General features: G+C 37.7%; 1 protein-coding gene across 1 annotated transcript; it reads left to right on the top strand.

Annotated features, from left to right (window-relative positions):
- Window positions 1–2,120: 2,120 nt before the first annotated feature.
- atp6v1c1a (ATPase H+ transporting V1 subunit C1a) lies at window positions 2,121–14,954 on the top strand. The gene is made up of 13 exons (XM_053611493.1): window positions 2,121–2,278; window positions 3,637–3,783; window positions 4,542–4,609; window positions 8,608–8,693; window positions 8,805–8,899; window positions 9,047–9,138; window positions 10,278–10,376; window positions 10,468–10,536; window positions 11,121–11,213; window positions 11,517–11,610; window positions 12,920–13,017; window positions 13,503–13,629; window positions 14,331–14,954. Exons 2-13 carry the CDS (start codon window positions 3,652–3,654, stop codon window positions 14,427–14,429), a joined length of 1,152 nt encoding a protein of 383 aa, XP_053467468.1. The 5' UTR covers window positions 2,121–2,278; window positions 3,637–3,651; the 3' UTR covers window positions 14,430–14,954.
- The last annotated feature ends 207 nt before the right edge of the window (window positions 14,955–15,161 follow it).

Raw genomic sequence — 15,161 nt, 5'->3', positions numbered from 1 at the left:
TTGGGCTTGCATAAATATTCACCCCCTTGAACTTGTCCACATTTTGTAGTGTTACAGCCTGGACTTAATTGGGATTTTTACTATTTGATTTACACAATATATCTGACACTTAAAAGTGAATAATATCGTTTTTATTGGAACAAAATTGAACTAAACGAACAAAAAAAAGCAGACGTTTGTTGGTTGCATAAGTATTCACCCCTATGGGTCAATACCTGCTAGAACCACCTTTGCAATTGCAATTACAGCGGCAGGTCTTCTGTTTCTGTCAGCTTTGTACTTTACAATTTTTTGCCTATTTTTCTTTGCCCAAAATCTATCATAATATATGGAGACCGTTGGTGAAAAGGAATTTTCAACTTTTGCCAGAGATCATATACAGTCCCCTCTGAAAGTATCGGAACAGCAAGGCCAATTCTTCTGTTTTAGCTCTACACTGAAGAAATTTGAGTTTAAGATCAAAAGATGAATCTGAGATGAATTTCTTGATATTTACATCTACATGTGTTCAACAGCTTAGAACATGGCACATTTGGCGGCAGACCAAATATTTTTTAGGTGAGCATATGTATTGGAACAGATAAGTCTTGAAGTAAATTAAAGTAAATAACACTTGGTATTTGGTTGCGTATCCCTTGCTTGCAATAACTGCATCAAGCCTGCGTGCCAGTGTGTTTTGGCGTTTCTCTCAATTAGATTGGATGCATTTCTCTGTAATTTTTGACAGACAAAATGTTCCTATAATCTTCTGAATTCATTCTGCTGTTACAATTATGAATTACATCATCAATAAAAAATTAGTGAGCCTGTTTCAGAAGCAGCCATGCAAGCCCAAGCCATGACACTACCACCACCATGTTTCACAGATGAGCTTGTATGTTTTGGATCATGAGTAGATCCTTTCTTTCTCCACACTTTGGCCTTTCCATCACTTTGGTAGAGGTTAATCTTAGTTCAAGAACGTTTGTGGCTCATCTCTGTGTTTCTTTGTGAATTCCAATCTGACTTTCTGTTTCCTACTGCTGATGAGTGGTTTACATCTGATGGTATGGCCTCTATATTTCTATTCTCAAAGTCTTTTTTGAATTATGGAACGATTGTGATACTTTCACACCTGCCCTGTGCAGGTTGTTGATGTTTTGGGTTTTTCTTCACCACTCTCATGTTTCTGTCATCAACTGCTGTTAGACAACCTGTTCGGTATCTGGTTGTTAGTCCAAATTGTTGTATTGGCTATGTCCAATGCTTGTACAATGACTGTGATTAATTTTCCCTCTGTTCTCAGCTTCAAAATGGCTTCCTTTTCTCATATAGACAGCCCTCTGGTCTTCATGTTGGTTTATCATTTTTAACAAGAAATACAGTCTTCAAAGTTGAAACCCAGGGCTCAAACCAAGAGTAAACATTCAGATCTATTCATTCTTTAAACAGTTAATCTAACAGGGCACACCTGGACAACAACGTTACTTCATTTCCTTTCCAATCCATCTTCTAACTTGGAAACATGTTTGATGTTATGTCAGGTTATGTGACCATTCACAGTACCCACATAATAATGTTCATCAACAGAACATATTCCATCCATCCACTTTCCATACCACTTATCCTACACAGGGTCACGGGAAGCCTGCAGGCTATCCCAGGGAACTCAGAGCACCAGGCGGGGGAAACACCCTAGACAGGGTTCCAACTCATCGTGAGGCACAATCGCACACACTCCCATTCAAACACTACGGTCAATTTGGAAATGCCAATCGGTCTGCTACGCATGTGTTTGGACTGGGGGAGGAAACCAGAGTACCCGTAGGAAACCCCCAAGGCACGGGGAGAACATGTAAGCTCCACACACACAGGGCAGAGACGGGATTCGAACCCCCAACCCCGGTGGTGTGGGGCAAACATGCTAACCACTAAGCTGCCATGCCTAATAATAGAAAAGATTGTTTAATTTAATTTAAAACTTACCTTTAAAAAAATACTTGTTTACAGCTTTACGACAACCTCCAAACTCAATCGTGACTGAGTATTAAATAAAATAGATGAAATATTTGAGTGCAGTAGCACCTCCGCTGCATCAGGTGGCGCTGTGACGCAGCGGTTTCACTCATTCTCCTCCTCTGGCGGATCAGCTGACTGTGATGCGCTCTGGGAAACACCACTGTTATGACATTATGAATAACCATTCGTACAATTTACCGCTTTAAATAATAACACGATTATAGACACCAATTAGTATTTTATCTGCCTTTTCTATCACGTGTATCCTCGCCTAGTCCAGGTAAGCCGCTTTTTCTGTGATTCAATTCATTTAACATGTTGCGGTGAAATAGAATGGCAGCTAGCTTTTAGCCATGTTAGCTTTATAACCTTTCCAGGCGAGCTAGCGTTAGCTAAATGTATACGAGTTATTATATACGTATATGAATAAACATCATGAGTTGCATAAAAGCACACGTTATATTATATTATTACAGTGCATACAATACAATACAATACAGTACATTACAACGCAAAAACAGCGAGGAGTCACAATACGATATGTGTGTTCAAAGCAAGGATTACAAAATAATATTAGCAAGTTCGACAAGTTGCTGACATAACGATTTTAAATATTGATTTATTAGAATAAATAAATTAATATCATTATTTTAAATATAAATATTAAATATTGCTTTTGTGTTTGTTTTTGTAGCACAAATCACGCGCTTTTAATCAGCTCGATCCGAAATACCGTCCTGTACTACTTAGTGCACTACACATCTCAGCGTAAAAACCATTACTGTTATGTTACTTTATACCCTATGTAGTGCAGCTATGTAGGGGGGAGGGGGGTATTTGGCATTCAGCCATATTTACTGCAGCAGTTATCTACGCGACGGTAAATATTCCCCTTAAAGTGTCATTTTAAACCACTAAAATAATAATACTAATATTTATAGAATAATAAATCGCTGTATATTTTTATGACTACTCTGTAAACTCCTAAATTAGCTTATAAACATCTCTCTCGCTCTATTTAAAAAATAAATAAATGAACCTTCACCGTGAATGAATATGTATCAATATGCAAATCTTGGGAACTCCCCCACGTCTTCAAGGCGTTGCTAATATCAGTAATGTAAAATTATTTAAGTTAGCTAGTAAACTTGCTCGCATTTGTCACAGGTGGATAAATTTATGTCCAAAAATAAAATGTAGACTTTATTTATTTATTTATTTTTACCCCAAGTGCCAAAAACATTAACCCTTAACCCTATCTGCTCCAGGGGTATCATGGCTGAACCTGCGTTTTCAACCACTGAACTTCACTGTGATGAAATGTATATGTGACTGACAAAGTCTTCTTATTATTCTTCTTCCTCTTCTTCTTCTTCCTCTTCCTCTTCTTCTTCTTCTTCTAAGAATGTCCAGACATTTCCCTGTTCTGAGAGAAGAATAAAAATCTGTTTACTCCAAACTCACTTATAATGAAAGCCTAAGCACACATTCTGTAATCCATTAATAAACTCAGTATTTAGTGTATAGACACAATACACAAATCAATATACCGATCTCTAAAACCTCTGTAAAGCAAGACTGCATGCTTGTCCTGTAGGATTGTGTACTTAATGAAAGCAAGCTCTTGCTGTTTTTCAGCGTCAGCATTCAGTCATGACGGAGTTCTGGTTGATCTCGGCTCCTGGAGAGAAAACCTGCCAGCAGACATGGGACAAGCTGATGGTGGCCACCACTCGCACCAACAACCTGTCCACTAACAACAAGTTCAACATCCCGGACCTTAAGGTTCTCTTCATATTTTATTTATTTGTTTATTTATTTATTTACTTCACATACCCCGTACCATTTGATGCATCACTGAACTGTATTACGGGCAATTTATATCCACAGTGTTTTAGATTCATTCGATATTTACGCCTTTGTCAGACGGAACCGTTTGGTTATTATGTGTATTTCCCATCTGAGGAAATTCAGGACTTCTCTGTTTGAGGAAACTGAATCCTTTCAGTTCCTCTTGCATGAATCCCGTGTGAGCGAATTTAACTGTCCATGCTTCTCCTAAAGCGTTTCACAAGGACTAATGCGTTTTATTGGTTTTTAGTAAAATAAAGGGTTACCCAATGCTTACGTGCATAGAGATTCAGCCACAATCTCTCGTTTTCTTTGCTGTAATTTAACAGAAACATCTGTGTCTTTATGAAAGAGTAAAGTATCGGCACCCTTTTCTTGGTTTAGGTGCGATGTTCCTGGAGCACCAAACATACAGGAGGCTCAACATTTTGAACATCTTTTAGTTTGTAACACGTATTATCGCTGTTGCATAATGCTGACTTTGCACTTCTTTTTAGGATGAAAAGTATGTGCTCTTCTTTACCACATAGCATCAGTTTGTACCCCTTTATAAGTTTGTTGGCGCCCGATGAGGCGAGAACAGAGGCGGCGCCGCATGAAGCTCTGACTGATCAAACACAGCCTGGCTGCGTTTTCTTTGCTCCATCATGCTGTTTTCTGATCAAAGCCCATGTCTCTCCGTTCTCCTGTAGGTCGGGACGTTAGATGTTTTAGTCGGACTCTCAGACGAGCTGGCCAAGTTGGACTCTTTTGTGGAGAGGTATGTTTTTTTTTTCCTCTCTCTCTCTCTTCACTCTCCAGGAAAACATTGCAGTGCAAACCATCACTCTGGTCACACACTTTGATCTGAACAAACTTTTCCAGTCTCACCCAGGCTATTTCAGTTTGCGTTCTGTGAAATGTTGTGTGTGCGATGGTGCGATTAGATAGGACAGGCTCAGTGTTCAGGGTTCGAGTCAAAGGACTTTCCTGCTTATTTAGCGTGCTGAGGAATCTCACTCAACAGTGTGATGCCCGCCGTCCCCGGCTAAAATTAACCATTAGCAGTTTGGTGACACACCAGCGCCTCTTTCCACAGTCATATTTAAAACTCATGATTTGTTCCTCAAGCGCGGTTACAAGGTTCTATTTATAAGTGTCTGGAAGCTCTAAAAGCTCAGACTTCACAGACAAGTCTCCTGGACAGAGTCCGTTTTTTTTTTTCTAACCCTAGGAACAATATTATATATATTATATAATATTACATATATATAAACAAAGTCAATGTTAAGTGTAACAACCCTTTGCTGTTTAAAAATGCTTCATATGTTATATGCTAAATAGTTTGCTTTCTTTTCCTGTAACATTTTCTCTTTTTTTTTTGTTGGAAAAGTAATATTTGGAATAATTTTTTTAATTGAGTCAATAATGCAGATGTAATAAAAGAAACATTTTAGACATAATTTGTATTTGTAAAAAAAAATTAGGGTGCCTAAGACTTTTGCACAGTACTGTATAAGCACATGATAGAGAGAGAGAGAGAGACAGACAGACGTATCTGTGGCATGTATGAGGATATGATGTTAATATTGTGATAAATTGTCACAATACATGTTTCTTAGCATATTATTGGTATCACTATAACTTCTACATGTTAGTTGTTAGCCACATTAACAAATAAACTATTAGGCACACTTTATCGAATGGTTTAGATCCACCGCCATGTGATTTCTGTAAGATAAGAATGACTTTTGAGCAAATTTTACAGGACTCTTAACTATATTCAACAAGGTTTCTATTCAGAAAATACTTATCTGGAAGGCCTGCAAAATGTTAGTATTAGAATTTTTTTTTCAAATATTAAAGCTGCAGTACTTACCTTTTGTCTCTCTATCGCCATCTCTGTTTGAAACATAAGATTGCACGTTACTTACGGAGTTATTATTATTTTTTACGTTGATTGTGATCCTCTGTGTGGATGAATCTGATGGTTTGAGGTATTCGTATTGGCCGTATATTAGCGCCAATACTTTACAGCGGAGGTGGCGGCGGATACGGTTTTCTTGGAGTAGAGGTGAGTTGCTCTCTCTCTCATAGCTAGCAGAAAATTAGTGCAATTTCCCACACTGACCATAGCGAAACAAAAAAAAAAACAACAACATAGGAAACTCGATACCTAGCTGAATCAAGCGAAGAAGTGTGCTAATGTTAGCGAGCTACCTATTAAGCCACTGAAATGTCTTACCTGTTCAGCAGAAGAAAAAAAAAAAAGAAGACTCTACGTCAGTCTTCAATCCCTTCAGATCTCGTAGTCGTCGCCGCCTCTCAAAAGCCATGCCGATATTTATTCTCGTTTTAGCACGGGTCCCTGTCGCTTTCCCTTTTTGACTGCAGGCTCTTCACAATTCGAGGTTTCTTGGTTTTGACAGCAAATGTCAACGATGATTGCGTTTAGAACAATCCAGATTAAAAGCAGCCATCTAGATGATGCGTTTAAATTCTAAGTAATTGTTGTAAGAACAAGCTACAAACACTTCACCATCCTCAGCCCCCACACACACCATGTAGTAGCTGGATCTCCTTCTTTCTGTTTACGGACGTGACTAATGGCGTCAAACTGGCGTTTCCCGTGAAATCCGACCCGACAGCTCAAATTATAAATCATTATTATAAGCTGACCGTTGCGAATCCAGGGTAGGGTAAGGAGACAGTTTTGAACACCGATTCTTGTTATGTATTCGCTCAATAATTGATTTTTGTTCATTTTTAACCAAAAAAAGTTCCATACTGCAGCTTTAAATTGACGGATCTTGTATAGTTTGATGTTGTGGAAATGTTGTAAGATTTTTATTGAATGTCCTGTTTTATTTGCCTTGGCCTTGCCATGAAAATAGCCATCGATGCTGACATGACATTGAAAGAACAACAAATAAATAAACAATTAGTTGTTAAAGGAATAGCTTGGTGGGAAAAAAAATCAATTCACATAACTGTCTAAAGCAGGGGTGGGCAATCTTATCCGGAAAGGGCCGGTGTGGGTGCAAGTTTTCATTCCATCCAAGCAGAAGCCACACCTGAGTCTATTGAATACCAAGATCAGCTGATTAAACAGGTGGAATCAGGTGTGCCTCCTGCTTGGTTGGAATGAAAACCTGCACCCACACCGGCTCTTTCCGGATAAGATTGGACACCCCTGGTCTAAAGGCAGTTGCATAATGCTGTCCATAAACATTTAAAATACATGACTACAGTATATTGCAAATTCAAAACTGCAGGGTGTCCCAAAAGTCCCCATGCAAAGGGGACTTCGTGTGCGAGCACCACATCGGTTGTGCCTTCGTCAGTGGGTGTTCGTGGACGTCCACTTCTCGGTCGGTCCGCAACACTTTCAGTCTTTTTGAATTTGTTAATAAATGTGGTAACAGTGTCGTGTGTGATGTGCTCGCCACGTTTCCTGTTCAAGTCCATCGCAACCTTGCGACAGCTTCCCGATCCAGCCGGATTTCAGTACATTCTTCTTTTGTCAAAGACATTTCTTAAAATCTGGAAAACAAAATAAAATATAAACCAAGTATGAAAAATTTTGGAAGATATTTTGCGAAAAAGTGTTAATTTCCCCCTGTGTATGGATGCTTTTGGGACACCATTACACTCTAACACAAAAAGTCTTCAGAAGAGGCAGGCATGACAGAAATCTTACCAATATTAGCAATACAGTAAAATACATATAATCACATAGTAGATATTTATGCTCTTCTGAATTTTTTATGGAATCCAAACCACACAATTAACCAGTTTTTTTTTTCTCTTTCTAAAACTACACGGATTTATACCACTTTGTAGAAACCTTGAATGACATCAGCTGCAAGACAAATGACGTTTATAATTATGTGCTTGTTTGTATTTCAGTGACAAACAGTTGTTTTTTTAAAAACTTTTATTAACCTTAAGAGAGAGGGTTTGACTGTTTATTGCTGCTTTAACATAAATGTTTACCTGAACTTGTTTTGTGGACGCTCCCCAACATTAAACATGACTATAAACGGGGGAAAAAACGTACCATGTATCTGCATTGTTTCTGCAAGTAAAAATTGTTAGTGTCGGCAAATTGTGACATGCTGTTATAGGGAAAATATTGATTAAGATTCACAAACTGCCCATAGACTTTCATTAGAAGTTTTAATGTGTTCTGTACACGTTAATGTGATATTTGTGAAACTGTACAGGAAAATGCTAGAATAATTGTTTTTTTAAATAAAAGGCAACCAAGCAGGTCTGTTCTTTCTTTCCTTTGTATTAGTATAGATAGTATGTAGCTCGTGACTCCTTCTGGGTCTCAGTGAGAAAAGTGTGGACAAGATGATATAATCTGAACTCTTGATCGTTTCAATTTAATCCTCCTGAGCACCAGATTGTTTGGTTTGTTTGTTCGGCGCAGCAGTGACCCGATTGTGTAAATGGATTTCATGGTCCTAAAGCAGCAACACACCCACTGCCCAAATAATAGAGGATGCTTTTATTGCTTCGGAGTTTCTGATTTATAAATCCAACAGTGACTATAAACCTTATTTCCTTACAGTCCCGAGGGGAAAAGATTTGATTTGATCTGATCTGATTTCTTACTCCCTTGTTTTTTTGTTTGTTTTGTTTGTTTTAAATAAAGCTTCTCCATTTTCACAGAATTTGTCAGTTTGTCTTTGAAGCTCTCACCGAAGTGTGTTTTCTGAGGACAGTACAGGATGGTAACAGGGTGCGATGTGTGTTTGATGCGGTTTGCAGTGTGGTGAAGAAGGTGGCGCAGTACATGGCCGACGTGCTTGAGGACAGCCGTGATAAAGTTCAGGAGAACCTGCTGGCAAACGGAGGTGAGACAAGATCTCCTTCATCTCCATACGGAACCTTTTATTTATTTATTTATTTATTTTTTTATATATATTTTTTAAAGCTTTTCTGAATTTTCTTATTCTTGTTATTAGTGGATCTGATCACCTACATCACGAGGTTCCAGTGGGACATGGCGAAATACCCCATAAAGCAATCTCTGAAGAACATATCTGAAATCATATCTAAGGCAGGTCTAGATGAATGTATTATAAGTAACGCTAATGCTCATGGAGCAGTTTTGGGGTTTGTGCGAGTGCGTGCTTGTATACCTCAGCCATGTGGGTAGAGTGCTGAATAATAACGCTTTTGTCTTGTCTCCCTCTACTGTGAACAGCAAGTAACGCAGATTGATAACGATTTAAAGGCTCGAGCTTCAGCCTACAACAACCTGAAGGGAAACCTGCAGAACCTGGAGAGGAAGAACGCGTGAGTGAAGAACGCTAGCATGACCAAACTGTTACTGACTATTTAAATCCATTTGGTTTACGACTAGAGTTAAAGTAAGGGCTTCATTTGCATTGTTAACACAGTCGTAATTTTAAAAATGGGGTATTGTGAAGGTAAAACACTACCAGTGTACATAGAGTGCAAAAGTTTGCACCCCTCACTGTTTTTAAATGAAACGGTACCCAAATTTTACAATTTATTAACTAATAGAAAGAGACGGAAATTAAATGTGGGTGTGTCCTGTAAAAAGATAACAATCCAAACCTTTTATACACATGTAATCATAAGTAATGTACAGGTGCATGTCAAAAAATTAGAATAATTTTTTGTCGGAAAGTAAATTTTTTTCTGTAATTTAATTCAAAAAGTTGAACTTTCATATATTGTAGATTCATTACACATAAAGTGAAATATTTCAAGACTTTTTTTTTTTGTTTTTTTGTTTGTTTTAATCTTGATGGTTACGGCATACAGCTCATGAAAATCAATAATCCAGTATCTTAAAATATTAGAATAAAGATTTTTTTTTAGATGCACCTGTATAAATAGTGCAAAAATATTTTGCATCCCTCACGGTTTTTACATTTTAAAATAGTAGCATTTTTATTGTTTAATTTTACAGTAAATCAACTTGGAAGACATTTTGATTTTATGATGTTAAGAATGGAATGAAAGTGGGTGCATCCTGTGACAAAGCATAAGGCAAAAATAAATTATTTAAATAAATAAAAAAACGGTCTTGAAGAAAAGAGAGCCAAATAGTCAAAATCTATTAGTATTTTAATCAACAGATGCAATCATTTTGTCCATTGTGTGTATTTTTGTGAATTTTACACTTGTAATGTTTAAAGGTTTTGTTAGTAGTTGATCTTCATAGTGTCTACGCCCTACAGCATCTTTTAATTTAACACTGGAAATTAATAGATTGATAGATTGTGCATTAATAGATTGAAATTCTAAAAAATAATTGGTTTATTTTTCCAGTCAATGATGTACAGTAGATTTAGAGTCACTCAGTTTTACATCTTGATACAAAATCTTGCAGCATATTAAGCTACATGATTCAAAATGAATTCTGATGTTCAGGCTGCTTTATAATGTATAACGCATGTCCTCAGAGGGAGCCTGCTGACCCGCAGCCTGGCCGACATTGTAAAGAAAGAGGACTTTGTGCTGGACTCCGAGTACCTCATCACTCTGTTGGTGGTGGTACCGAAGTAAGTGAAGCTTGTTTGAATCTTTTGGTAGCGCTCAGAATTTAAACTCCCACTGTGTAAAGACTAACAATCGACACGGCTCTCTCATCAGGACCAATTATGCAGACTGGCAGAAGACGTATGAGACTCTCGCGGAAATGGTGGTGCCGCGGTCCACAAAGTAAGCTCTGCTTCTTTCTAAACCACGAGCCATGTTAATTCATGCAAAAATGCTGACAGCAGAACATTAGGATGGATTCTGTTGATTATCAAGGTAATCCGTGTGTATAAAAATGCCTGATAGATTAGTACAACTTGTCAACAAAGCATCCTAGTTTTTCTGTTGTTGTTTTTTTTTTTTTTCTTGAAGCAGATAGAATTTGGTGAGGCTTACGGTCCAGATTGATTTATAATCTTGACGTTGGGGGGAAAATTGATTAAACTTGGACAATGAAGGTGGAAGTGAAAAGAATGCTGAAGAGACCCAGAGGCGTTTATTTATCCTAAATATTCTTTTAGGGTGCCAATAATTTTTGCCATATATGCTTTCGGAAGAAACATTCTTAGGGAGTTAGCATGCTAGATGTTTCTTTGGTTGTTCAAGTGGAAAACAACTTCTCCCACTCTCTTAAAGGGCGCCAATAATTCTGGAGTTTACAGTAAAAGATAGAATGGACGCATGCAAACATCAGGCCAGTATAATGGTTGACTGACACTGATGAGTCAGGATCTGCTGGACTAACTCTGAGCTTTGTTTCTCTACAGTTTGCTGTTTGAGGATCACGACAGCGGGCTGTTCAGTGTCACGCTGTTCCGCAAAGCCATCGACGACTTCAGGCACAAAGCCAGAGAGAACAAGTACGGTGGAGCTTTCATACTTACTACTTAAATATGATTGGTCAGAAGGTGTTGATTATCGTTCCATAACAGCACCACTCTGATTGTAGTTCTAATTGTGGCTGTAATTCAGTTGATATAGATGTGCTAATACTTTATCGTTTCTATAGTAACAGGGACGTGTATGGCGCACAATCTTAAATGATCTAAGGTTAATAATAATTGTGAGAAAGGTGCCAAAGTGATGATTATTGTATTGTTAGTAGATATTTGGTAATTTTGCATATTCATAACCTTCCAGTAAGATGTGTTTACTGTTTACAGGTTCGTAGTACGAGATTTCCAGTACAACGAGGAAGAAATGAAGGCGGATAAAGAGGAAATGACGAGGCTCTCCACCGATAAGAAGAAGCAGTTTGTATGGATCAGTCTCGGCTTTTCCTAACAAGTGCTTTGTAATAAGATATAATACATCTCTAATGCACCAGAATCAGTGTTAGCTAGCTTATTATAATATATAGTTAGTAAACAAAGGATTTGATGATGATTATTCTCTTCTTTGCTCCCTCAACAGAAAGTCAGCAAGTCCTTGGCAAAAGTATCAGTGTTTTCACAAGACGTCGAACGATAGTGGATTTGAACCGATACAGATAACTAAGTAGGGCGGAACCTGCCGGTAACCGATTAATCAACCGATTAGTTTTTAAAATAGATACCGAATGAAAACATAAAGTATTGCTCAACTTTATTAGGAAAATAAACAGTACTGACTGTACAATGAAAATGTACTGTACTTCTTAAAATGAAATATATACATATTAATATATATTAACTATTAATAAATATTGATAAAGTAGATAAAAGATATGCATCCAAACTGAACCAAAAAGTAACACTCCAAATAACAAATAAAAGTAGAAACATCCAGAATGAATCAAAAACACTTCAAATAACACAACAAAATTTGATGGTTTTTATGTCGCCTCTAGAGGCCGCTCTCGTACTGTATAATGACAGCGGGCCCTTCTCGGCCGTTCCACAACAGATGCGACCCGGTGTGGATTTTTTATTCGCTCCAGCAATCAGTTATCGTTGACGATTGATTGGTAAAACCGATCAATCGGTTGACCTCCAGTTTTCACTCAATATGTTTAATCGCTAGTGGCAGGAAACTTACGAGAGAGCTTTGTGCTGGAATATTTTTTTTTTCTAAATAACTCGGCCGATGTGTGCACAGAGTAGATTATGTTAAAGCATACACAGTAAAGGAAAAGTTGTATTTCACAAAAGTCAAAAAAGGAGTAGCATTTTTTTCCTCTTGTCCAATGAGCAGTTAACCCAGACATGAAATCTGCTTGTCTCACGCCCCTGAGCTACTGACTTGTTCACCGGATATTATTTAGGCATAAAGTTAAAACCTTAAGTGCAAACAAACGTTAAAGGAATACTTCAGCCAAACACGAAATGTACCAGAATGTCACCCATACGTTAAATGTGGTTTATTAATGAAGTCATGGGCTTCTTTAGTGTTGCACTGGAGCTGAGAGTCTAATGTCGCTAGCAAGTGATCGGAACTTACCGATTTAGCCATGTCTGATAATGTCTAAACAAGTCAGTTTGATATTAACAAGTTTGATATTGTCAAGCTTTATTCTAAGCTATTAGTTGGCCTAAAACAGCGATGGTTATTAGCATGTGGTTATTAATGCTGTGTCTGGTGTCTACAGGGTCCTCTGGTACGATGGCTGAAAGTGAACTTCAGTGAAGCCTTCATCGCCTGGATCCACATCAAGGCTCTGAGGGTGTTTGTGGAGTCTGTGTTAAGGTATAATTGTAGAAATTTCTGCATTATTCTATAACTGTAGTTCACACAAGTTTAGATTTGTACTGGGGTTACACTAGCTAACAAGAAAGCTACGTTTAAAGGCACCTATTTTACATAATCACACACTCTTCTCAAACAGGATAGAGTTAAGTCCAATGAGATCTCAAACAGAGATACTAACTTGGTCATGTGATTTCTGACACTGTATAAGGCACTCCTTTCAAACCTCACACTCTGGTAGGAGACACTTGATAGAATGATAGAAGTGATTTGGATGATGAAATATTTCTTTTTTTAATGACTCATTCATTCGTTCCTCTTCAGTAATCTTCTCTATGCTGGTCTGGGTCGTGATGGATCTTAAGTCCACTTCACTTCAACTTAAAGGACAAACTTCGGAAATTATCCATGCATACATTTGCAGTAATAGGAAAAAATGTTGTGTGCGCGCTCTGTGTTAACGGTGCTCGTCTTAACCTGTGCAGGTACGGCTTACCTGTGAACTTCCAGGCCATGCTGCTGCAGCCCAATAAGAAGAACATGAAGAAACTGAGAGAAGTGCTGTATGAGCTCTATAAGCATCTGGACAGCAGTGCTGCTGCGATTATCGATGTAAGTGTCAGCTATGACCAGCATTCAGCATTGTACACACACACACACACATACACACACACACAGTGGCCCCAGCTTAAGGGTTTCTTAGTCCTTTTCACTCTGAATGGGTGTGGAGTGGGACCAGTTTTCCCCAACGAAACAAAGAGAACCATCTTTCATGATTAGCGTAACAGAATAAGGACAGATTTAGCAAGCAAGTTTAGTGATATTGCCTTGAATGACATAGTTGAGTTTGTGCAAAAGTTTGTACACCCTGACTTTAAAATGATTGAATCAACGAGACCTTTATTGTAAGCTGTATAAATTGTTGAGAAACAACAACAGTGGTTTTACTGACCTTAAATTATAAGTACTATTTCAACACTATTTACTGGTAGATTACAATTATAATGTTTTATCATTTTCTTTTGCACTTTTGCGTAACATAAAGTGGTGAAACATTGCTTAAGAGGACTAACACAAAGTCTCCATTGTTTAAATGCACACCTTGTTAAAATGTCTGACTAAAAAAAAAATCCTAACTGGTATAGAGTTAGCAAACAAAATACAAATGACTAACCTGTATTAATTTTTGAAAAATGAAGAAATTAAACTAATTCCTGGGCTTTTGAATTCATTTGGATAGGCAGAAACCAGTAATCATATGATTTATTTGTTTATTTAGAATTTCTGATTTTCATGTTCTTTGCTTTCTCTAGCAATCTGCTATGGACATTCCCGGGCTGAATCTGAGCCAGCAGGAGTATTACCCCTACGTCTACTACAAAATCGATTGCAACCTGCTCGATTTCAAATAATCCGCAAAAATAATGCAGCACTGCACGCCATCACATCCCACAGCTTTGTGGCTCAGTCCTAGTAAAGAAGTGTGAGATGTTGTTTCGTTGAGTTGTATATTTATCCTTCCACCTCTCTCTCTCTCTCTCTCTCTCACTCTCTCTCTCACATGTTCATTCCCATTCCGAGATCCTCTTCACTTTGCTGCTCACTCCGGTGTGTGTGACTGCTGTCCCCATCATGTTTACAGGATTTTTTTTTTAAAACTCATCTCTGTATTTATAAGTGAATGCATCAGATCTGTATCTATATATAAAAGAAGCAATTCTGTGTTTTAATGCAATCGTCATTCCATTGTCGGTTAGTGCTTTGTGTTTGTTCTATTTCAGAGTCATTAATAGATATTTTGTTGCGTGAGGACGCTGGTGTCTTTACCTTCTCTGTATCAGTAGTACCACATTGAGGAACGTTACAGATGCTACAATAATGGACAATGTGTTGTGTATATTTGGTGTTGATGAAAAATAATATATGTGTGAAAAAATTGTGTTCCAGCCCCTGCATTTGTCGGTTGTTTTAAACTATTATTTATTTTTATTCTTATGAAAATGAAAAAGAAGCGACCAAGGCCAATTTGGGATAACTGTTGGCCCGGTGTTGATTAATTTTCTATAACAGCATGCTTCTGACAATAGTGCAGGCTGCAAGGTTTATATTAATTTGCTTATTATTGTTTCTATAGTAATAGCTCA

This window comes from Ictalurus furcatus, chromosome 23 (genome assembly GCF_023375685.1).
Source record: "Ictalurus furcatus strain D&B chromosome 23, Billie_1.0, whole genome shotgun sequence".
Classification (NCBI taxonomy): Eukaryota; Metazoa; Chordata; class Actinopteri; order Siluriformes; family Ictaluridae; genus Ictalurus; species Ictalurus furcatus.
Note: the sequence above shows the minus strand (reverse complement) of the source record. Positions and strands in the feature narration are given on the sequence as shown.